General features: G+C 43.5%; 2 protein-coding genes across 7 annotated transcripts; one reads left to right on the top strand and one right to left on the bottom strand.

Annotated features, from left to right (window-relative positions):
* Window positions 1-3,891: 3,891 nt before the first annotated feature.
* Window positions 3,892-16,163, bottom strand: LOC148778743 (uncharacterized). 5 transcript variants are annotated; one of them, XR_016037504.1, is made up of 5 exons: window positions 11,422-16,157; window positions 10,168-10,350; window positions 7,983-8,101; window positions 7,568-7,759; window positions 4,527-7,330 (listed from the first exon to the last, which is right to left on the bottom strand). XR_016037504.1 is itself a non-coding variant. In XM_088836676.1 (4 exons), exons 2-4 carry the CDS (start codon window positions 10,225-10,227, stop codon window positions 7,657-7,659), a joined length of 282 nt encoding a protein of 93 aa, XP_088692802.1. In that variant the 5' UTR covers window positions 10,228-10,350; window positions 11,422-16,157; the 3' UTR covers window positions 4,528-7,656. The 5 variants fall into 5 exon arrangements, 2 of the variants coding, with proteins under 2 accessions (XP_088692800.1, XP_088692802.1); XR_016037505.1 differs by having other exon boundaries at window positions 3,892-9,790; window positions 10,078-10,350; window positions 11,422-11,632; window positions 16,048-16,163; XM_088836676.1 differs by having other exon boundaries at window positions 4,528-7,759.
* Window positions 16,164-16,222: 59 nt separating this feature from the next.
* Window positions 16,223-20,800, top strand: TRMT10C (tRNA methyltransferase 10C, mitochondrial RNase P subunit). 2 transcript variants are annotated; one of them, XM_055415867.2, is made up of 2 exons: window positions 16,223-16,381; window positions 19,281-20,800. In XM_055415867.2, the coding sequence occupies exon 2, from the start codon at window positions 19,311-19,313 to the stop codon at window positions 20,571-20,573; it is 1,263 nt and encodes a 420-aa protein (XP_055271842.1). In that variant the 5' UTR covers window positions 16,223-16,381; window positions 19,281-19,310; the 3' UTR covers window positions 20,574-20,800. The 2 variants fall into 2 exon arrangements, with proteins under 2 accessions (XP_055271842.1, XP_055271928.1); XM_055415953.2 differs by having other exon boundaries at window positions 16,369-16,506.
* The last annotated feature ends 3,566 nt before the right edge of the window (window positions 20,801-24,366 follow it).

Consider the following 24,366-nt stretch of genomic DNA (forward strand, 5'->3'; position numbering starts at 1 on the left):
ATTGCCTTCTCCGTTTTATAGGCTAGGTAATTTCTTATGCTAATGAGTGGGAGAGGCTTCCCTGGTGGCTCAGATAGTAAAGCCTCTGCCTGTAGTTCAGGAGACCTGGGTTCTATCTCTGGGTTGGGAAGATCCCCTGGAGAAGGAAATGCAACCCACTCCAGTACTCTTGCCTGGAAAATTCCATGGACTGAGGAGCCTAGTAGGCTACAGTCCACGGGGTCCCAAAGAGTCAGACACGACTGAGTGACTTTGCTCCCTCACTCACTCACTGAGTGGGAGGATTATTCCAGCTATTTTTGGGAAGGGGTAGAGGGTTCCAGGATTTGGGCTATCACCCACTCCTTGGTCTTTTGCCCTGCAACTGTCATGGCACCTCTGGGTGTGTCATTTTGCTTGCTGATTGAGGATCAAGGTCTAGTCTTGTCTGCCATCTTGGTCCCATTAGATTCTAATTGGTTTAAGTTGTGACCTTGGGTCATGGGATTCTTTCAAAAGTTTTCCCTGCCCCTTTCCTTCTTGTTCATTCAGTTCAGTTCATCCACTCTTTGTGGAGTCCATTAACAGGGAGGGAACATGGCACCTCCCATCAACAGAAAACTGGATTCAAGATTTACTGAGCATGGCCCCGCCCATCAAAACAAGACCCATTTTACCCCTCAGTCAGTCTCTCCCATCAGGAAGCTTCCATAAGCCTCTTATCCTTCCCCATCAGAGGGCAGACAGAATGAAAACAACAATCACAGAAAAATAACCAATCTGATCACATGGACCACAGCCTTGTCTAACTCAATGAAACTATGAGCTATGCCGAGTAGGGCCACCCAAGACAGACGGGTATGGCAAACCACTTCAGTATTCTTGCCTTGAAAACCCCATGAACAGTATGAAAAGGCAAAAAGAGATGGCACTGAAAGATGAACTCCCCAGGTCAGTAGATGCCCAATATGCTACTGAAAATAGGTGGAGAAATAACTCCAGAAAGAATGAAGAGACAGAGGCAAAACAAAAACAACACCCAGTTGTGGATGGGACTGGTGATGGAAGTAAATACTGCATAGGAGCCTGGAATGTTAGGTCCATGAATCAGAGCAAAATTGGAAGTGCTCGAATAGGAGATGGCAAGAGTGAATGTCGAAATTTTAGGAATCAGCCAACTAAAATGGACTGGAATGGGTGAATTTAACTCAGATGACTATTATATCTACTACATGGCCAGGAATCCCTTAGAAGAAATGGAGTAGCCATCATACTCAACAAGAGTCAGAAATGCAGTATGTGGATGAAATCTAAAAAATGATAGAATGATCTCTGTTCATTTCCAAGGCAAACCATTCAATATCACAGTAATCCAAGTTTATGCCCCAACCAGTAATGCTGAACTGAAATGTTGAAGGGTTCTATGAAGACCTACAAGAACTTCTAGAACTAACACCCCAAAAAGATGTCCTTTTCATTATAGGGGACTGGAATGCAAAAATAGGAAGTTAAGAAACACCTGGAATAACAGGCAAATTTGGCGTTGTAGTACAAAATGAAGCAGGGCAAAGGCTAATAGAGTTTTGCCAAGAGAACGCACTGGTCATAGCAAACACCCTCTTCTAACAACACAAGAGAAGATTCTACACATGGACATCACCAGGTGGTCAACACTGAAATCAGATTGATTATATTCTTTGCATCCAAAGATGGAGACGCTCTATATAGCCAGCAAAAACAAGACCGGGAGCTGACTGTGGCTTAGACCATGAACTCCTTATTGCCAAATTCAGACTTAAATTGAAGAAAGTAGGGAAAATCACTAGTACATTCAGGTATGACCTACATCAAATCCCTTATGATTATACAGTGGAGGTGAAAAATAGATTTAAGGGACTACATCTGATAGAGTGCCTGATGAACTATGGACGGATGTTCGTGGCACTGTACAGGAGACAGGGATCAAGACCATCCCCAAGAAAAATAAATGCAAAAAGGGAAAATAGTTGTCTGAGGAGGCCTTACAAATAGCTATGAAAAAAAAGGAAGCAAAAAGCAAAGGAGAGAAGGAAAGATAAACCCATTTGAATGCAAAGTTCCAAAGAACAGCAAGGAGAGATAAGAAAGCCTTCATCAGTGATCAAAGAAATAGAGTAAAACAATAGGTTGGGAAAGACTAGAGATCTCTTCAAGAAAATTAGAGATACCAAAGGAACATTTCATGCAAAGATGGGCTCAATAAATGACAGAAATGGTATGGACCTAACAAAAGCAGAAGATATTAAGAAGAGGTGTCAAGAATACAGAGAAGAACTATACAAAAAATATCTTCATAACCCAGATAAGCATCATGGTGTGATCACTTGCCTAGAGTCAGACATCCTGGAATGTGAAGTCAAGGAGTCTTAGGAAGCATCACTATGAACAAAGCTAGTGGAGATGATGGAATTCCAGTTGAGCTATTTCAAATCCTAAAAGATGATGCTGTGAAAGTGCTGCACTCAATATGCCAGCAAATTTGGAAAACTCAGCCGTGGCCACAGGACTGGAAAAGGTCAGTTTTCATTCCAATCCCAAAGAAAGGCAATGCCAAAGAATGCTCAAATTACTGCACAATTGCACTCATCTCACACCTAGAAAAGTAATACTCAAAATTCTCCAAGCCAGGCTTCAACAATACATGAACCATGAAATTCCAGATATTCAGCTGGATTTAGAAAAGGCAGAGGAACCAGAGATCAAATTGCCAACATCCACTGGATCATTGAAAAAGTGAGAGAGTTCCAGAAAAACATTTATTTCTGCTTTTTTGACTATGCCAAAGGCTTTGATTGTGTGGATCACAACAAACTGTGGAAAATTCTTAAAGAGATGGGAATACCAGATCACCTGACCTGCCTCCTGAGAAATCTTTATGCAGGTCAGGAAGCAACAGTTAGAACTGGACATAGAACAACAGACTGGTTCCAAATCAGGAAAGGAGTAGGTCAAGGCTGTATACTGTCACCCTGCTTATTTAAATTATGTGCAGAGTACATCATGAGAAATGCCAGATTGGATGAAACACAAGCTGGAATCAAGATTGCTGTGAGAAATAGCAATAACCTCAGATATGCAGATGCCACCACCCTTATGGCAGAATGTGAAGAAGAACTAAAGAACCTCTTGAAGGAAGTGAAAGAGGAGAGTGAAGAAGTTGGCTTAAAACTCAGCATTCAGAAAACGAAGATCATGGCATCCAGTCCCATCACTTCAGGGCAACTAGATGGGGAAACAATGGAAACCGTGACAGACTTTATTTTGGGGGGGCTCCAAAATCACTGCAGATGGTGACTGCAGTCATGAAATTAAAAGATGTTTGCTCCTTGGAAGAAAAGTTGTGACCAACCTGGACAGCATATTAAAAAGCAGAGACATTATTTTGCCAACAAAGGTCCATCTAGTCAAAGCTATGGTTTTCCAGTAGTCATGTATAGATATGAGGGTTGGACTATAAAGAAGGCTGAACGCTGAAGAATTGATGCTTTTGAACTGTGGTGCTGGAGAAGACTCTTGAGAGTCCCTTGGACTGCAAGGAGATCCAACCAGTACATCCTGAAGGAAATCAGTCCTGAATATTCATTGGAAGGACTGATGCTGAAGTTGCAACTGAAATACTTTGGCCACCTGAGGTGAAGAATGACTCATTTGAAAAAACCCTGATGTTGGGAATGACTGAAGGTGGGAGGAAGAGGGGATGACAGAGGATGCGATGGTTGGATGGCATCATCAACTCAATGGACATCAGTTTGAGTAAACTCCAGGAGTTGGTGATGGACAGGGAAGCCTGGCATGCTGCAGTCCATGGGGTTTCAAAGAGTCTTGCTCCAACTGGCAAAACCATGTCCTGTCAAAAAGACTGAAAGTTTGTTTTTCTCACTGGATAAAGCTAATTAACAAATAAAAGTAACCTCCTCAATTATCATGGTAAAGTTAGGATGAACTTCACATAACAAAGTATGCTGTTAGGTTCTCTTGAGGACTGTTTATTATTTTGAAAATATGTATGCAATGGGGGGTATCTACTTGGCTAGTTAAGGGGATGAGATTCCTTTCTGTCTTCACAATCTCTTCACAGATTGCCTATGATGCCCACCACAACCTGGTTTAGTGCTTATTCAAAACTAAGTGTTTTTTTCTCTACTGCCTTTGTGGAGAGGATTTGTAACTTGGGGGAAATCTTGTTTTTAGCAGTATTTCCTAAATAGCTCAATTGGTAAAGAATCCGCCTGCAGTGCAGGAGACCCCAGTTAGATTCCTGAGTCAGGAAGATCCACTGGAGAAGGGATAGGATACCCACTCCAGTATTCTTGGGCTTCCCTGGTAGCTCAGCTGGTAAAGAATCCGCATGCAATGTGGGAGACCTGGGTTCGATCCCTGAGCTGGGAAGATCCCCTGGAGAAGGGAAAGGCTACCAACTCCAGTATTCTGGCCCAGAGAATTCCATGGACAGAGGAGCCTGGCAGACTACAGTCCATGGGGTCCCAAAGAGTTAGACACGACTGAGTGACTTTCATTTGTGTGGTTTCTGTAGTGTAATGGTTATCACATTTGCCTTGTTATGCCCAAGTCGCGCAATCCCAATAACCACCGCAGGGGCCAGTTTCTGATGCAAACGCACAAGGGTCGGTTTATTCAAGCTCGAGCAGGGACCCCCACCATCACCGACACAGCGGATTGGGATAGGAGCCCCGACTCTCAAAATACAGAGGTTTATGCGTGAAAGTACTGCAAGAGTTAGTGACTATTGCATCAGCCTAGAAGTGATTGGTTAACCTTTTCTTAAAGAGTACTTGGTGCATTCTGATTGGACTCTTTAAACTTGCTCAACCTGGGGCTTTCCTATTCCTCTCTGATTGGTCCTGAGAGGGGAGTTTCCCCAGGTTGTATTTTTCCAGGAATCCTTACATAACCCTACTCAAGATGGCGTCTACTTCTAAAATGGAGTAACTTTGGTCCTGTGAGCAGCAAGCAGTAAGCAAAGTACAGAAGCAAAAATGCATTAAAGGAGCATTAAGTTCTACATTCCCCCCTTTCTCAAGTCCCTGAGATGACCCAATCATGGGTCCGTATCTAGTTCAATCTGGTCTCCCATATGGGAAGGTGAGTCTTCTTGTTTTAAGCGTGAGTATTGGGACCTTAAGACCATTAGTTGGATGGTATTAATGCGGTTTTTTACAGAAGTTACCAGCTGATTTAATATACAAGGCCCAAAAGTGAGGAGCAGAAGCAGGATGATTAAAGGTCCCATCAGAGTAGATATCAGAGTAGTATACCAAGGGGAAGAGTTAAACCAAGATTCAAACCAACTCTGAGACTGTTCTCTTTCTTTTTTTCTCTGATTTAGACCTTCTCTTATTTTTGCCAGGGACTCTTTTACCACACCAGAGTGGTCTACACAGAAGCAGCACTCTTCTCCGAGGGCTACACAGAGGCCGCCCTGTTGTAGAAATACCAGGTCTAAACCACTCCGGTTCTGCAGAACCACCTCAGCTAATGAGTTTAGAGACTCTTGTAGATGACTAATGGAGCTCTCCAACCTTTCTATATCTAGGTCGATGGCTGCTCTTAGGCTACTATAATGTTGGTTCTGCAAAACATGTGAGGATACACCTGTCCCTGCCCCCAGCTACCCCCAGGCCCAATAGGACGGTGAGAGTGAGGGCGATAATCGGCTCTCTCTTTGGTCAGAAGAAGTCTCCCAATCAGCGGTATAGGTCATCATCTGAATGGTAAAACAGTCTAGGTACGAGCTGCACTAGAACACAAAAATCTTTCGTCTTGTTAAGTAGTTGGCCATGTATGCAGGGAGTAAGCCCTGAGGAGTAGGCCCACCATCCTTCATGTGGGGGTATTAGATAATCAGTCGAGTTGATTTTGTGGGTATCATTACAGAGGTGCTGATAGCATGGGGGTACTTGGCCTACACAGAGGCCTTGCCCCGCCACCAGTTGCAACATGAGTTTAACATTTCCTTTCTGCTGCCAGTGGCAGGCACTTTGGTCTTTGGTCTGATTATAGCTGCCCCGGAAAGCTATTCCCTCATAATAGGGTGGTTTGATATCATAACAAAGCCAACATTTGTCAGTTAAGTCTGGCCGGGAAGAGTTTAAGACCCGGAAGGTGTTGACTGTCATTTCAAATAGGGGGTCTCTTTCTGTCTGGTAGTGCTCGCTAGTGCTGTTTTGCAGAGGGACATGGCTAGGGGTAGCTGACAGGTTAGGTGCGGGAGCCCTGGTGGGTAAATGGGATGCTAAGAGAAATATCAATAATCTCAGATATGCAGATGACACCACCCTTATGGCAGAAAGTGAAGAGGAACTCAAAGGCCTCTTGATGAAAGTGAAAGAGGAGAGTGAAAAGGTTGGCTTGAAGCTAAACATTCAGAAAACAAAGATCATGGCATCTGGTCCCATCACTTCATGGGAAATAGATGGGGAAACAGTGGAAACAGTGTCAGACTTCATTTTTTGGGGCTCCAAAATCACTGCAGATGCTGATTGCAGCCAGGAAATTAAAAGACACTTACTCCTTGCAAGGAAAGTTATGACCAACCTAGATAGCATATTGAAAAGCAGAGACATTACTCTGCCAACCAAGGTCCATCTAGTCAAGGCTATGGTTTTTCCCGTGGTCATGTGTGGATGTGAGAGTTGGACTGTGAAGAAAGCTGATCGCCGAAGAATTGATGCTTTTGAACTGTGGTGCTGGAGAAGACTCTTGAGAGTCCCTTGGACTGCAAGGAGGTCAAACCAGTCCATTCTAAAGGAGATCAATCCTGGGTGTTCATTGGAAGGACTGATGCTGAAGCTGAAACTCCAATACTTTGGCCACTTCATGCGACGAGTTGATTCACTGTAAAAGAGTCTGATGCTGAGAGGGATTGGGGGTGGGAGGAGACGGGGACGACCAAGAATGAGATGGCTGGTTGGCATCACCGACTCGATGGACATGAGTTTGAGTGAATTCCGGGAGTTGGTGATGGACAGGGAGTCCTGGCGTGCTGTGATTCATGGGGTCGCAAAGAGTCAGACACGACTGAGCGACTGAACTGAACTGAAGATTGTTTGGTCCCAGAGCCTGGGCTGGTCCCTGTTGTATAGGTTCTATTTTTAGCCTGACAGTAAACAATAGCCCGTTGTCATACCCAGATTGATATAACCTCAGGCCCCATGTCCGCCCAGCCTCCCAGCTGGGAAATTTTTGTCCTTCTGTTGTGAAGGTGAGTCTTACAGGGTTGCAGAGGACCTTCATGCAGGGTCCCTGGAGACCTTTCCCGTGTTCTATTGTTAGTCCCTGGTGTCCTGGCACCCTTTTTAAGGAAATTAGGTCATTTTTAGTAGGGAGATCCCAAGGGACCGTGCCTGTCGATTCACATCCCCATTCAGCACAATGGAATTTCTCTGCTCCCCCACACCGCTGAACCTTTCTCTGTTCCGTCCCCCGCCAGGGCAGACATAAAAGGGAGTACTTTGTAGGGTGCCGCGCTGGAGGAAGTGACTACACCCCGGTCCGGACCACCTGGACTGCCATTTTGGCTCTGTCTCACCTGGCTGTTTAGGGACCCAGTCGCCAACATCCCAAGACCCAGCGGCCAAGAAGCAGAGGTCAAATTCCAGCGGGGGCCACCAGCTATTTTTAGGGTGTATGGCAGATGTAGAGTTGATGATGTCTCCGGTGGTGGCGCTGATGATCATCCAGGTCAAGTTCATAGGCTGGTGGAGTGAGGCTGCCGCAGTTACTGAAAGTGGAGCAAACAAAGGCAGTAGCCAGACCATTGTCTGCAAACTTTGAGCTTGAGTGGGTTGTTTTTGTTTGGCTCGGCCTTCCATTGGGGCAGGAAGTCTTCTCTCAGGGCGAAGGGGTCTGCTGGGCATACCTGGGTGTAGTGTACCCAGGAGGCAATGCTGTCTACCTTTAGCACGGTTGGAGTGGTCAGAACGACTAGATAAGGTCCTTTTCACCTGGGTTCCAGAGTCTCCTGGCGGTGACAGCACACGTACACCCAATCTCCCGGCCGGTAATGGTGAGGTTCCAGAGGTGTTCCAGATTCATACAGTGTTTTCAGTCTCTTCCACACATCCTTATGGGTATATTGCGGGGATCGGAGAGAAGAGAGTAGTTTTTGGTCATCTATGAGCCTCAATACCTGTTTTTAGATTTGGTACAATGGGAGGGGAATCCTGTACATGATTTCAAAGGGGGTGAGTCCCAGCTTGTATGGGGAGTTGCATACCCTATACAGGGCAAAAGGGAGGAAAGCCACCCAGTCACCACCAGTTTCTAAGGTTAGTTTGGTCAAGGTTTCTTTAAGAGTCCTATTTATCCTTTCTACCTGTCCAGAACTCTGTTACATTCTGTCCCTAGCGCTCCCGCCAATCCCTGGCTTACCTTTGACACAAACGCAGGCCCCTTGTCAGATCCTACCTGCACAGGGAACCCGAACCGAGGTAGAATGTCTTCTAGTAGCTTCTTGGCTACAACCTGGGCCGTCTTGCACTTAGTTGGGAAGGCTTCTGTCAATCTGAGATGTAGTGTCTACAAACACTAACAGGTATTCATAATCATATTTACCAGGCTTTACCTCAGTGAAGTCTACCTCCCAATAAGCACCTGGTTGTGTCCTGTGTTCCCGGAATCCTGGGTTGTAGAGGTGACGAGTGGCGTTCGTTAGTTGGCAGGCTTGCCACTTTGCCATGATATCTTTTATTTTAGATCGGGCATCTTTGATTGTAATCTTGGCGTGTCTGACGAGATCTTTCATCTTTCGAGTGCCCATGTGGGTGGCCCGATGCAGTTTCCATAGCACTTGTTCTCCAATTGCTCGGGGAGTATCAGGGAGCAGTCTGCAGCATGCCACCAACTGGCCAGTTGTTGAGTCATAGGCAGGTTCTTTATAAGTCAATGGGGGTCCCCTCCACTTTCAAGGTTACCCTGGGTTCAGGGAGGGGGTCCGAACCCCGTCTCCCCTAATCACTCAGTTCATCCATTGCCAAGAATGGGGACTTGGGTTGGCGCTTTTCCTTTTTAGGGCAGTCTTTAGCCCAATGTCCTTCCTCTTTACAGGATGCGCACTGGTTTTTCCCCAGCGGAGGGCTCGTTCGGGGTCAGTCCTTACCTTCTGCTGTGAGTCTTCATAATTGGCGCTCTTTCTCCTGAGCTGGCAGCTGTGGCTGCCAGTAAGACGCAGGCCATGTTTCGCGTCTGACGGTCTGCAGCCTTTGCCTGTTTTTCCTCTGGAGTCTCGGTGGTGTGATAGACTCGCTCGGCCACCATCACCAGATCTTGTATAGTCTTTTCGCCTAACCTCTCTAGTTTCTGGAGCTTTCTCCGAATATCTGGTGCTGCCTGATTAACGAAGTGCATGATCAAGGCCGCCTGGGTACTATCGGCCTCGGGATCCACTGGGGTGTACTGCCTGAACGCCTCCATGAGCCTCTCCAGGAAGGCAGCATGACTCTCGGTTGGTCCCTGTTGAACACCTCCTGCTGCTGCTGCTGCTGGTAAGTCACTTCAGTCGTGTCCGACTCTGTGTGACCCCATAGACGGAAGCCCACCAGGCTCCCCCTTCCCTGGGACTCTCCAGGCAAGAACACTGGAGTGGGTTGCCATTTCCTTCTCCAATGTGTGAAAGTGAAAAGTGAAAGTGAAGTCGCTCAGTCGTGTCCGACCCTTAGCGACCCCACGGACTGCAGCCTACCAGGCTCCTCCTCCATGGGATTTTCTAGGCAATAGTACTGGAGTGGCTTGCCATTGCCTTCTCCGTGAACACCTCCTGCTGCTGCTGCTGCTAAGTCACTTCAGTCGTGTCCGACTCTGTGTGACCCCATAGATGGAAGCCCACCAGGCTCCCCCGCCCCTGGGATTCTCCAGGCAAGAACACTGGAGTGGGTTGCCATTTCCTTCTCCAATGTGTGAAAGTGAAAAGTGAAAGTGAAGTCGCTCGGTCGTGTCCGACCCCTAGCGACCCCATAGACTGCAGCCCACCAGGCTCCTCCATCCATGGGGTTTTCCAGGCAAGAGTACTGGAGTGGCTTGCCATTGCCTTCTCCGGAACACCTCCTACTCTGGCTAAATTAGTAGGTTTACGGCCGCGGCCTTAAGAACCCCCCAACAGAACCTGGCGGTAGACCTGGAGTCTCTCCTTACCTTGTGCCGTGTTGAAGTCCCACTCGGGGCGTGACAAGGGAAAAGAAGCATTAATTTCATCTATATTATTTATGGGCCCTCCATTAGCTCCTGGAACTTTTTTCCTGGCCTTGGCTTATATCCTTCTCTTTCTTCCATAGTAAACAGGATCTGGAGTAGCTGTTGGCAGTCATCCCAGGTAGGCTGATGAGTAAAAAGGACAGTTTCTAGGAGATTATTGAGGTCTCGGGGATTATCCGAAAATTTCGCATTTTGAGATCGCCAATTATAGAGGTCGCTTGTAGCGAAGGGCCAATAATGGTGAGGCTGATTTCCATCTTCATCAGGGGGACTGGCTGCCCTTAAGGGGAGGGCAACAGTAGAGTTTGCTGGGCCAGCCGGCAACATAGCCCGTCTCTTTCTTGTATTTTGTGCCGGACCTCCTTGATACCCCCATGGCTCTACGGGTGGAGCGATTGGTGCCGGATGGGGTTTAGGGGGTTGGTAAGGGGAAGGAAAAAGGAGGTCCTCATCGGCACCACCCTGCAAAATTGGGTAGAGTGGCGCCGAAGACTTAGTTTCCTTCCGCGTTCTTGGGCCTCCCACCATCTGAGTCAACAGCACCTGCTTGGGGGAAGGGACCTGTTGAGGTAAAAAAGGCTTTACCCAGGGCGGGGGTCTCCTTATAATATCTTCCCAGACCAAGATACAGGGGACCTGGTCTGGGTGTCCCACCCTTGGGCGGAAGATGATGTCTTGCAATCGGCGCGTTGTCTCAAGATCGAAAGTTCCCTCCCGAGGCCAACCCACATTGAAAGTGGGCCATTCGGTGCTGCAAAAAGTGATCATTTGGTTTTTATTTTTACACTGAGGTCATGGGCGCGCCCATTAACTTCCTTAAAATGGTCAGACATCAAAGAAAGGGGTGTAGGATGAGATTGGCTCTGTCCCATTTTCAGAAAATCAGTCAAATCAGTCAGATGTTGGTAAAGCAATACAGAGAGCACAGTCAGCCACAGAGACAAACAAAATGACAGAAAGGATAGACCTCCGGACGTCTGGAGGCAAAACTGAAAGTAGGACGACGGTCTCCGAGCGGCTTGCGGGAGCAACCTGCGTCCATCCTCTGAAGCAAGGGGCACTCCGTCCCCACAGACAGGGTCCGGAACGTCTCCCCTAGACCCACACCAGTGATCCTCCAGCGCGTCCGCTAGGATCATATACTGGTTTCAGAAGCAAGGCCTTTTAAGAAAAAGAGAGCAGAGAAAGTCTTACCCGTTTGGCGGCGACCCTTCTGATCGGTGTCCTTGCGGGGTTAAGAGGGATCCCAGATGAGCCCCCAAATGTTATGCCCAAGTCGCGCAATCCTCAATAACCATCGCAGGGGCCAGTTTCCGATGTAAACGCACAAGGGTCGGTTTATTCAAACTGGAGCAGGGACCCCCCACCATCACCGACACAGCGGATCCGGATAGGAGCCCCGACTCTAAAAATACAGAGGTTTATATAGTATATTGAGCGCGAAAGTACTGCAAGAGTTAGTGACTATTGCATCAGCCTAGACGTGATTGGTTAACCTTTTCTTAAAGAGTACTTGGTGCATTCTGATTGGACTCTTTAAACTTGCTCAACCTGGGGCTTTCCTATTCCTCTCTGATTGGTCGTGAGAGGGGAGTTTCCCCAGGTTGCGGTTTTTCCAGGAATCCATACATAACCCTACTCAAGATGGTGTCTACTTTTAAATGGAGTAACTTTGGTCCTGTGAGCAGCAAGCAGTAAGCAAAGTACAGAAGCAAAAATGCATTAAAGGAGCATTAAGTTCTACAGCCTAACACGTGATAGGTCCCAGGTTCCAAACTGCATGCAAACAGCTTCACAGGGGTTTCCCTGGTGGCTGAGACAGTAAAGCGTCTGCCTGTAATGAGAGAGACCTGGGTTCGATCTCTGGGTCGGAAAGATCCCCTGGAGAAGGAAATGGCAACCAACTCCAGTATTCTTGCCTGGAAAATTCCATGGACTGAGGAATCTGGTAGGCTACAGTCCACAGGGTCGCAAAGAGTCAGACAGGACTGAGCAACTTCACTTTTCCTAAGTAATACATCCCAGTTCCCAAATCCTAGAACAATTAGATAACAAAGGACACTACCCACCCTCAGGCTGAGAGAGGAGTGGTCAAGGTACTGCATAGCAATGAACTTTGTAAGGCATGAAAGGACAAGAAAATCCTTTTGTTTGGCCTCTGACTCTCAAATATCCTAAAACTTTCATCTCATTTTTAAAAATCAAAATAATATCTGACCCAGAAAGCAGAGATCTCCCTAATTTTAGTAATCTGTAAGACAGGCCCACACCAAAAGAGAAACTTCAAATGCTACTAAATACAGAGTACAAAATTGAGTTTTGAATCAAATACAGTACCATACTTATACCCTGACTTGGATTTCTAGATCATCTCTCATGACCCATCCCACTATAATCCTGCCACTGACTCCTGTGGTCATGGCCTGAATCTTGGCTTTACCAAATACATATTGCTCCACCAAAACATTCACAAAAGTGGATGATACCTGGCTCTTTTCAGTGTCCTATTGTTCAGTTTGCTGACTCAATTCCATCTACTAACCTGTTTCTCATCTCCTTTGTCAGCAAAATGAAGGAGGGTGGGGGAGATCACATAACAAGATAGAGTGATATCACTACAAAGTAATAGTCAAAATCCTTTAAGCTAGGCTTCATTCAGCAGTATGTGAACCAAGAAATTCCAGATGTACAAGCTGAATTTAGAAAAGGGAGGGGAAGCAGAGATCAAATTGGCAACATTCCCTGGATCATAGAGAAAGCAAGGGAATTCCAGGAAAACATCTGCTTCATTGATTATGCTAAAGCTTTGTACTGTGTGGATCACAACAAACTGTGGAAAATTCTTAAAGATGTGGGAATACCAGACCACCTTACCTGCCTCTTGAGAAACCTGTATGAGGTAAAAAAGCAACAGTTATATCCAGACATGGAACAATGAACTGGTTCAAAATTGGGAAAGTAATATGACAAGGCTATATACTGTCACACTGTTTATTTAACTTAAATGCAAGGCACATCATGCAAAATGCCAGGCTGGATGAATCACAAGCTGGAATCAAGACTGCTGGGAGAAATATCAATAACCTCAGATATGCAGATGACACCACTGTAATGACAGAAATCGAGGAGGAACTAAAGAGCCTCTTGATAAGGGTGAAAGAGGAGAGTGCAAAAGCTGACTTAAACTCAGCATTCAAAAAAAGATCAGGGCATGTAGTCTCATCACTTCATAGCAAATAGAAGGAGAAAAAGTGAGAACAGTGACAGATTTTCTTCTCTTGGGCTTCAAAATCACCGTGGATGGTGACTGCAACCATGAAATTAAAAACTTGCTCCTTGGAAGAAAAGCTATGACAAACCCAGACAGTGTATAAAAAGCAGAGACATCACTCTGTCAACAAAGATCTGTATAGTAAAAGCTATGGTTTTTCCTATAGTCATGTATGGATGTGAGAGTTGGACCATCAAGAAGGCTGAGTGCCAAAAAATTGAGCTTTCAAACTGTGGTGCTGTAGAAGACTCTTGAGAGCTCCCTGGACTGCAAGGAGATCAAATGAATCAATCATAAAGGAAATCAACCCTGAATATTCATTGGAAGGACTGATGCTGAAACTGAAGCTCCAATACTTTTACCACGAGATGCAAAGAGCCAACTCATTGGAAAAGACCCTGATCCTGGCAAAGACTAAACGCAGGAGAAGGGGGCAACAGAGGATGAGATGGTTGGATAGCATCACTGACTTAATGGACATGAGTTTGAGCAAACTCCAGGAGATAGCAAAGGACAGGGAAGCCTGGTGTGCTGCAGTCCATGCAGTTGCAAAGATTTAGACATGACTTAGGGACTGAACAGAAACAAACAAACTGAATTAGACTGTGTGTGTTAGTAGCTCAGTCATGTCAGACTCTTTTCAATCCCATGGACTGCAGCACACCAGGCTCCTCTGTCCATGGAATTCTCCAGACAAGAATACTGGAGTGGGTTGCCATTCCCTTCTCCAGGGAATCTTTCCAACCCAGGGATCAAACCCAGGTCTCCTGCATTGTAGGAAGATTCCTGACTGTCTGAGTCACCAGGGAAACCCAAATTAAATCATAAATAGTGCCCAACAACATGACTATCATTCCCTAGTCAGCTGACACTTCATTCCCCACCCCCTTTTTTTATTGTGATTTTAGGAAAAACATAAGTTTACCATATTAACAATTTTTAAGTTCAGTAGTGTTATTGTGCAACAGATCTCTAGAATTTTTTCACCTTACAAAACTGAAATGTTACACGACTAAACACTTCATTTTCAGCACCATCCTCTTAGCCCCTGTAAACGCCACTCTACTTTCTGTTTCTATTGCTGACACAAATAATTAATACTTAAACTATTCTAAGGAATAGAAAAGAGTTTTACTTGAGCCAAAATGGGGAATATAGCCTAGGAGGCAGCTTCTTAGTGGCTCAAATGACCTGTTCCAATGAAGCATGGTTTTCAACACAGTTTTAAACCTTATTATTAAAACAAAGAACACACATCAAACATGACAGGGGTGCAATCATTCAATGTTTCAAAAGAGACAGATTAGTATGAATTCAATGAAATACCAAGATCATGGTGTCTGGGAAGGAAACATCATCATCAAGAAACTATTAAACGATGCCATAGGTAGGGAGCTATTTATCTTGACCGAGGGCATTCTTTACCTTAATAGTTAAAGCAGATGTGCTGTATAAGCATTCAACAGGTCATAAGTCAGGCTGTTTTAGCTCACACAAAGTTCAGGTAGAACCATAGATAAGCCAGAAGGACTTCCCTACACCAAAATACGTGAAAAACTTCTCCATCACTCTTTGTATGTCATATTAATAGTTCATGACAGTATCAAACCTTCTCCCTTTCTTCACTCTCCAGATTCTCAGCAGACTACCTCCTTCAGATATAGGAACTCTTAGCGAGAATCTTACTTCCCTGGTGGCTCAGCCAGTAAAGCATGTGTCCGCAAAGCGCAAAGCCCAGGTTCAATCCGTGGGTTGGGAAGATCCCCTGCAGAAGAAAATGGCAACCCACTCCAGTATTCTTGCCTGGAGAATTTCATGAACAGAAGAGCCTGGCGGACTACAGTCCATGAGGTCGCAGAGTCAGACACGACTGAAGCGACTAACATTTAGCGAGTATAGAGAAGGTGTAGAGAATGGACTTATGGACACAGTGAGTGAAGTCGAGGGTGTGACAAATTGAAAGAGTGGCATTGAGATATATATATTTATATACTACCCTATGTAAAACAGACAGCTAGTGGGAAGCAGGTGTATAACACAGGGACCTCAACCCAGGGTTCTGTGATGACCTAGAAGGGTGGGGTGGGGCGAGGGGAGGGAGGTCCAAGACGGAGGTGATCTGTGTATACTTATGGATGATTCACATTGTTGTCTGACAGAAACCAACACAACATCGTAAAGAAACTATCTTCCAGTCAAAAATTTAAAAAAAAGAAATGGGAACTCTCAAATTACAACCGCCATATCTACAAACTGGCTTCCATCCCTACATAAGTTTCTTCCCTTCTTATTAAAAGGAAGTGGTACTTCCTCCTCCTTTACAAGAGCGATCCCCGCCAGCTGTCCTCTGAACCCTTTCTTTCCTTATTCCCATGTTAACAATCCAATCAGTTGGTCAAATCTCTCCCAATAACAGTAAAATAACGGAAACTTCCTGGACACCACGCTGGATGCTGAGTTCACCGAATATTGCTTCTGCCAAATTTCACAAAAGTGTTTGAACTTGACTTCATTTTCTCATATTCCATTCATCCATTAGCCACTCTCACCTGGCTTCAGCCCCCAAATCTCACAGTGTGGTTCCAATCGTCTTTGTACTGCTAAGGTCACTGGCTGTTTCTCAGCCCGTGTTGCAACGCAGAGATACTTTCCAGGCCGGAAGACGCGCCCCTAATGGTGTGACGTCATATGGCAGCGCCTGGAGGAAACGGCGGGACTTCCGGCTGTGAGTCTTTGGTCCACGACGGAAACTGCGTGGAGTGGTAGGCAAGCTGTAAGTCACGTACGGCGCGCATCCCTTGGCAAAAGTTCACGGTAGAACCTGGCGTGCTCTGGGGTGCCTTGCGGTTTGCACCCGCGGGAGTCATTGTCTCTGCATTGCTGGTATGGACGGCTTTCTTGTCTCCCAGTGTGTGTGGCGAGGTGGGAGGAAGCGGGAGGCCTAAGGTACTGGAGCCTGTACGCAAGGAAGGCCCACAGAGAAAAGGAAGCCCAGTAATTCATAAACTGTAAGTAGAACGATACCTGGAGGGCTTCCGTATTGGCTGTGCAGCTAAGAATCTGCTTGGCAATGCCGGAGACCCGGTCCGCTCCATTGGTTGAGAAGTGGCAACCCACTCCACTATTCTTGGCTGGGAAATCCCATGGACAGAGGAATCTGGTGGGCTACAGTCTATGGGGTCTAAAAAATCAGACATGAGGTAGCAACTAAACAACATCAACAAAGTACAATACATGAAATGAACGGGTATTGCCTAAGATGATATTCTTGTTCACCGTTTAAACTGGGGGGAGTCGGGTATTTCTATGATATCCTAAGAATAGTTATCAGTTACAAAGACAAAACTCAAGACTTTTTCTGAAATACATACCTCTCATATTGAGGCTAGGAACTCTCGCTTAAATATTTCAAAAAGTCTAAAGTAAAATATTTTCTTCTTTAAAAGCTGCCTGAACGTGTTTTAAGTAAGAGAAGAATTGACCTGGAGTATTTAATCGAAAAATACTTGAATGATAAATGTGAGCTGTATACTGCGAAGCATTGCGTTCAGTGTCAATATAAACACAACCCTTGTCCTGATTACCATGGTGGTGGTTTAGTTCCTAAATCATGCCTGACTCTTGAGACCCCATGGACTGTAGCCCGCCAGGTTTCTCTGTCCGTGGAATTTCCCAGGCTAGAAATATTGTAGTGGGTTGACATTTCCTTCTCTAGGGGATCTTCCCAACCCAGGAATGGAACCCAGGTCTCCTGCATTGCAGGTGAACTCCTTCATTACAGGCGGATTCTTTACCGCTGAACTAAGAGGGAAGTCAATAAGAGGAATAGTTGATCTAAAGTTTGAGATGACAAATAGCTAGAGATGTAGCTGAAGAGATAAGCAAAAGGTGATTTTGTGGGGAAAAAAAATTATATGCCATATATATTAAGTTTAGAGTTTGAGCTGGCAACAGTGAATTTAAAAATACACATTGAGGAGGACGAGTGTATTGATCAGATCTGCACTAGTTCTAAATTATTTAGAGATGAGGGAGAGCAAATTTAGAAGCTAGAAGATATAATTAAGAAAAGGAAGTTGAAGAGAAGTGAATGGATTCAGGAAGTATTTAGAGAGTAAATGATTATAACTCAAATTAGGAATGGAAGGTGTAAGAGGGGACAGTAATGAAATGACTCCCGGTTTCTGGCATCAGCAAATGGGTGGATATTATTGTCCCTCCCTGAACCAACTGTGGTGTTGGAGAAGACTCTTGAGAGTCCCTTGGACTGCAAGGAGATCCAACCAGTCCATTCTAAAGGAGATCAATCCTGGGTGTTCATTGGAAGGACTGATGCTAAAGCTGAAACTCCAATACTTTGGCCACCTCATGGGACGAGTTGACTCACTGGAAAAGACTCTGATGCTGGGAAAGTTTGGGGGCGGGAGGAGAAGGGGACGACCGAGAATGAGATGGCTGGATGGCATCACCGACTCTGTGGACATGAGTTTGAGTGAACTCCAGGAGTTGGTGATGGACAGGGAGGCCTGGCGTGCTGTGATTCATGGGGTCGCGGAGAGTCGGACACGACTGAGCGACTGAACTGAACTGAACCAACAGAAGGAAAAGCAGATTGGGAAGGAAAGGGAGACAGATTTCAGTTTGTTGCATTTGAAGTGTCATCTCATACATGGTGATCAAAGTCAGGGAGGTAGATCAGAGTTCATAGAGAAAATATTTAGATTGAAAAAAGGACTAAGGACAGAACTCAGAAGCATATCCACCTTGTGTGTGTTTGGGGGTGGGGGATCAAGCTGAGCATCAGTGCACAGGTCAGAGACCTAGGAATATGCAATATCAGTAAATGAAGCCAAGGGAAGAAGGAATTTTTCAAGTATTTTAGTTGCATTTTGTGAAAATTGAATTCCTTTTTTTTTTTTTGCTTCAAGTCAAGCATTAGTTTCACATCTTTACGCATCTTGTTTTGTGGACTTCCAGACCTATAGGATAAAATTGTAGAGCTTATATATATATATATATATATATCTGCCCTAATTCTGGATATTTTGTTTGGTAATAACATTATTTGCTGCAGAGTAAAATTTATATTGGAGAAGGGAGATTTTATTTTGTTTTTAAATCAGAAGATCTCTCTAGGGACTTCTTGGTACTCCAGTGGCTAAGACTTGGCACTCCCAATGCAGGGGTCCCAGGTTTGATCCTTGATCAGGGAACCAGATCCCTCATACTGCAACTAAGACCTGGTACAGCCAAGTAAATAAATGTTTTTAAAAAACTTTAAAAAATCTCCCTTTTGAAAGCAAATGAGGGCATTGGCACAGCAGCTGCTAAATGCTTTTTACTAGTTGCCATTTTCTGTAATGTTTCTGCCCTTTGTCTTTACATATTGCTTATTGAGGATCTTTTGTTTGGGTCTGTATCTAGGACTAGTAGAAAATGGAGAAGAATATAGTGCTATCTCAGCCATGTAATACATAACTTAGTTATTCAGTAACATTGATCTTCTCGGTCCCCAGATACAAATCTAAGTAGGCTCTTCAAGGTATCCTTTTGCCTAAAACAAGAGTAAAATTCATATGTCAAATAAGAACCCAAAAGAGTTTTCTCTACTTTTTGCCTAATGAATGATCACAGGCTGTAGGCCACAGGAATCAAGAAAAATTAATGGTGCATCAAGTAAGTTGGACTAAGATTCCACTTTGTGTTTCAGAAATCAATTGTATTTTGATATCTCAAATTTGTACAGTCTTTAACTTTTCATTACATTTTTCTTTTTTTATAGGGCTTTTCTTACATACCTGTTCTCCTCAAAATGAGTGTCAGTATCACCTTCTTAAGACCTTTTGCCAGAGTTTTAGTGCCATTTACCCTTCATAGGAAGAGAAGGGTTTTATATTCAACAATTCTGCAGAGATACATGTCTTCCAAAATACCAGCTGCATCCTATCCTAATAAGGAAAGTACACCACCTCCTGAAGAGCTTGAGTTGGATAGGTGGAAAATTACAATGAAATCTAGTGTGCAAGAAGAGGATGTTTCAACAGTCTCAAGTAGCGAGGATGAAGATCCTCTAGCTGCCACCAGGGAGTTAGTTGAGATGTGGAGGTTGCTTGGCAAAGAAGTACCAGAACACTTCAGTGAAGAAGAGCTCAAAACCCTTATGGAATGTGTTTCTAAGTCATCAAAAAGAAAATATTTAAAATACTTATATATTAAGGAAAAAATGAAAAAAGCCAGACAAATAAAAAAGGAAATGAAAAAAGCAGAAAAAGAAGAAGTTAAAAAAGATCAACTACCAGAAACCATTAAGGAAGATAAACAGCAAAACTTTCTATTTCTACGACTTTGGGATAGGAATATGGACATTGCAATGGGCTGGAAAGGTGCCCAGGCCATGCAGTTTGGACAGCCTTTGGTTTTTGACATGGTTTATGATGACTATATGAAACCAAAAGAATTGCAGAATGCTGTTTCCCAACTTTTAGAAAGTGAAGGATGTAATAGAAGAAATGTTGATCCTTTCCATATTTATTTCTGCAATCTTAAAACAGGTGGTGCCTACTATAAAGAGTTAGTTAAACGTTATGGAGAAAAATGGAACAAATTGCTTTTAACAGCAACAGAAAAGTCTCATGTAGATTTATTTCCAAAAGATAGTATTATATATTTAACTGCAGATTCTCCCAATATTATGACTACTTTCAAGCATGACAAAATTTATATAGTAGGGTCTTTTGTTGATAAGAATATGCAGCCAGGCACATCCCTAGCCAAAGCAAAACGGCTGAAGCTGGCAACAGAATGCCTTCCATTAGATAAATATCTACAGTGGGACACTGGTACCAAAAATCTCACTTTAGATCAAATGATACGTATTTTGTTATGTCTGAAAAATACTGGTAGCTGGGAAGAGGCTCTGAAGTTTGTTCCTAGGAGAAAACATACTGGTTATCTGGAGATTTCTCAGCATTCTCAAGAGTTTCTCAACAGAATGAAGAAGTCAAAGACTTTTAATTCATTTCCAAGAGGCTCTATAAATAGACACAGAAAAAACAGCTTGAAGGAGAACATTTGATAGTTCAAAAATAAAGTGGATTAGGGATACAGTTCTATTGTCCGTTTCATCCTGAAGGAAATTCACTTTTCTTTTAAAGGTTGTCTTTCCAAACTGAAGTACTGTCTCTCCAGTTAATCAAACGTGTAAAATTTTAGAAATACATTTTGTTTATTATAGAAACAAAATCAAGAAAGTAAAAAGAGTTGTCCATGTTTGTTTGAGCCCAGTAAAAGAATTGTACCATTTGTGTGACTTTTTTATGGCTACTTTGAGTCTCAGACTCCATTTTCCTTCTTAAATGTTCTTTCAGCCATGTCAACAGCCTTTCATCAAAAATTGATGAAACCTCAGGTGGTGGTTTATTTAAGGTAACATTTGGAAAAAATTCAGTAACATTTGGTACAGTGGTGGGCATGTCATAGACACTAAGTTATATCGTTTAACTGAGGCTTTGTTAAGATGTCCCTTGGAATGTCATGAAATTGGGCTATATAATGGAAAATGTGTTTGTAGGGATAAAACTCATGTCTTGTCCTCTTAGGAAAAAAGATTTTATTTGAAGAGTGTCATTACAGCACTTCCCTGTTCTAGTATAAAGTATTTTCAAGGATATACTTCCTTTTTCCCAGTCCTGTGGTTTGAATGGAAGCTGCCATATTTTTACAGGCCTTGCTCCCCTGGCCACAGCTGATTATCCCAAAAAAGACACCTCACTCACACTTTTGAGATGAACATCTGACTTTTAAGAGAGGCCAGTTAGAAAATTCTTTTCCAGGATTTTTGGACTTCTCAAGATAGCCTGTGTTAATTCCTTTTTAGTGGTGAACTTTGAGAGGAAGCTCTCATGGCCATTCCTTTCTATGAAGGGGATACTGAAAGGAACTTTAGGAACCGCATTCATTGTAGACTTGCACCATTGAAAAGTTGGAAAACATGGGAATAAAAATAGCCAAATATTTCTACTTAGTTTCTGAATTGGATGTTAGCCTGAGGCATGCTATCCAGTACATTTATTAAAGCAGAACTCAATCTTTTACTAAATATTAAGTGCTTGCTGCTGCTGCTGCTAAGTCACTTCAGTCGTGTCCGACTCTGTGTGACCCCATAGACAGAAGCCCACCAGGGTCCCCCGTCCCTGAGATTCTCCAGGCAAGAACACTGTAGTGGGTTGCCATTTCCTTCTCCAATGTGTGAAAGTGAAAAGTGAAAGTGAAGTCGCTCAGTCGTGTCCGACTATTAAGTGCTTACTCTGTGCCAAATAGTTACTATGCAGTTTGTTGTTTACTCACTCAGTCATGTCCAACTCTCTTGTGACCCCATGGACTGTAGCCCACCAGGCTCCTCTGTGCATGGGATTTCCCAGACAATACTGTAATGAGTTGCCCTTTCCTTCTGCAAGGGATCTTCCTGACCCAGGGGTCAAACCTGCATCTCCTATATTGAAGCACATTCTTTACTGCTGAATCACCAGGGAAGCCCTACTATGCAGAATTTAAACAAGTAAATTTAGGTATTATCATTAATACTTTTTTATAGATAAGGAAAATGTACTCAAAATAACTCTGCCTTTTGGGCTTCCCTGGTGACTCAGTTGGTAAAGAATCTGCCTGCAATGCGGAAGACCTGGGTTTAATCCCTGGGTTGGAAGATCTAGAGGAGGGCATGGCAACCCACTCCCGCATTCTTGCCTGGAGAATCCCCATAGACAGAGGAGCCTGGTGTGCTACAACCCATGGGGTCACAAAGAGTAGGACACGACCAAGCAACTAAGCACAGCACAATTCTGCCTTTAAGTATTAGCTCACAATTCAAAAGGTCTGTCTTGACTTTTAACCTATAAATTATGGCCTCTATAATAAGGCAAGAATGAAATGCAATGGAAAAACGTGAGACGCCTAACCTAAATTCATGGCATCTGGAAAGGCCTTAAAAAGTCATGCATAAACTTAGAATTGAAACAAGTGCATTATGAATGAATTTCAACTCTTAGACCCTACCAAGTAGCAAGGTGCTAATACTTAAACTGCTTGAGATACAACCAGAAAGTAAAATAGCATAAATAAGTGATTAACATCACCTGACAGGATTGGCACTGGGGGAAGGCAAAGAGGGTTCCGGGACCACCTCATGAGTAGCCAGTGTCCCAGCCCTGCTTTCTGGGTACCAGCTCCACTTTATAGGTTCTAACATTGCTTAGATTGATCAGTCTCAGATTTTCTCATCTGTATAAAAGAAATAGTTCTTGACTCACATAAAACATTCAATATAGTGCCTGGCACCTAAGTGCAAAATAAATATAAACTAATTCAGACTATACATTCAGAATGTATAGAGTTTCTAATACAATATATGATGCAAGTTATGTCCCTTTGAGGACACATACTTCTGTGTAACAATATGCTAAGATGTTTCAGTGATGCAACACTGAACTTTTTTTCTTAATGTTTTTCCCTTCCCAATAGCCAAGCAGTAACTGACTTCTAAGATTGCTTCTAAATCACAGTGGCAAGCTCCCACAGTTTGAACTCATACTGATTTTAGTTTTCTAGATTTTTTTAGAATTTAGAATTTCGCAGAACCTCAAATACTGCTTCAGTTTCTCCTAATTAGATGGTCTGATTTCCTGGGTGTGAAGTAGGAAGGAACAGCTATTCCCTTTATCTCAAACACCCAATAATTTATTCTATAGTATTCTTTCCCTTTGAAGGTAACTTGTTTCCTAAGGTCTTCCCTTGTAATAATGTTATTAGTGATGTTTTCACGTAGTAACATTTCTAGTTCCCTCCTGCTCTTCAAACATGCTACCAAATTCCCAGCTTTTAATAATTAAACAATTTTAAAAGAATCCTTTATTTGCAACTATTACCCCTACTATATTAAATTTCCAAGCCAGAGCCTTCAAGTTGGTATTCAGAACAGTTTCCATTCCTTTACACCACTGTTGTTCAATAGAGAAACAGTGCAATCCATATATGTACCTGACCCAGTAGCCATGTTAAAGATAAAAACTGAAATTAGTTTTAATATATTTAAGCCATATGCCTACATTATTACTTCAATTTGTATTCGTTATTGAAAACTAATGTGATTTTACATTCATATTGTTTTTCAAACTAAACATTCAAAACCTGATAAGTATTTTAATGGTTACAGAACATCTTAATATGAATACTAGGCTGCTCTCACCTGAAATGGCTCACACTCTGGGGTGAATTTCTCCCAGCACAACTCTCACTTTCCTAGGTGACCCCACCCCCTGGGGCCACCTCTGGCCTTTTGAGATAACTCACACTCTTCTATGGGGTGTCTCTCTCTAAATAAACCTGCTTTTCACTTTAAGAAATAAATATATGAATACTAAATTTTCAATTGTTAAAGTAAAATGCAGTCCTACCAAAACAATAGTTGTGTTTAACAATAGCTAACTGCTTCAGTTTTTTAACGTAAATGAGTTCAGTTCTTTAGTTGCATAAACCACGCTTTTAAGTGCTTAGAGGCTGCCAAGTTGAACAGTGCAGCTTTATAAACCTTGATGAACCTGTGATCTGTTCTGTGCTTACATCAGTTCCATTGTTTCCAGACAGATTCTGTAGCCACTTACTAATTAATGGACCATGAAGATCTCACTGAACTCTTCCCTCTTTGAAATACCTCTTCCTTGTTTCTATATCACCACAATGGTCTTCCTTTTCCCAGTCTAGCAGCTTATCTGCCTCATTCATTCACTTAGCAAGTATTTACTGAGTACCTACTATGTGCCCAGAAGCAATTTAGGAGCCTGGCAGGCTATGGTCCATAGAGTTGCAAAGTT

This window comes from Moschus berezovskii, chromosome 1 (assembly GCF_049115385.1).
Source record: "Moschus berezovskii isolate FMDL1 chromosome 1, NW_MosBer_1.0, whole genome shotgun sequence".
NCBI classification, from domain to species: Eukaryota; Metazoa; Chordata; class Mammalia; order Artiodactyla; family Moschidae; genus Moschus; species Moschus berezovskii.

Bases quoted from the DNA above. Each gene is read 5' to 3' on its own strand.
- LOC148778743 (XM_088836674.1), bottom strand. From the start codon at position 9,450: ATGGAGGCGTTCAGGCAGTACACCCCAGTGGATCCCGAGGCCGATAGT.
- TRMT10C (XM_055415867.2), top strand. From the start codon at position 19,311: ATGAGTGTCAGTATCACCTTCTTAAGACCTTTTGCCAGAGTTTTAGTG.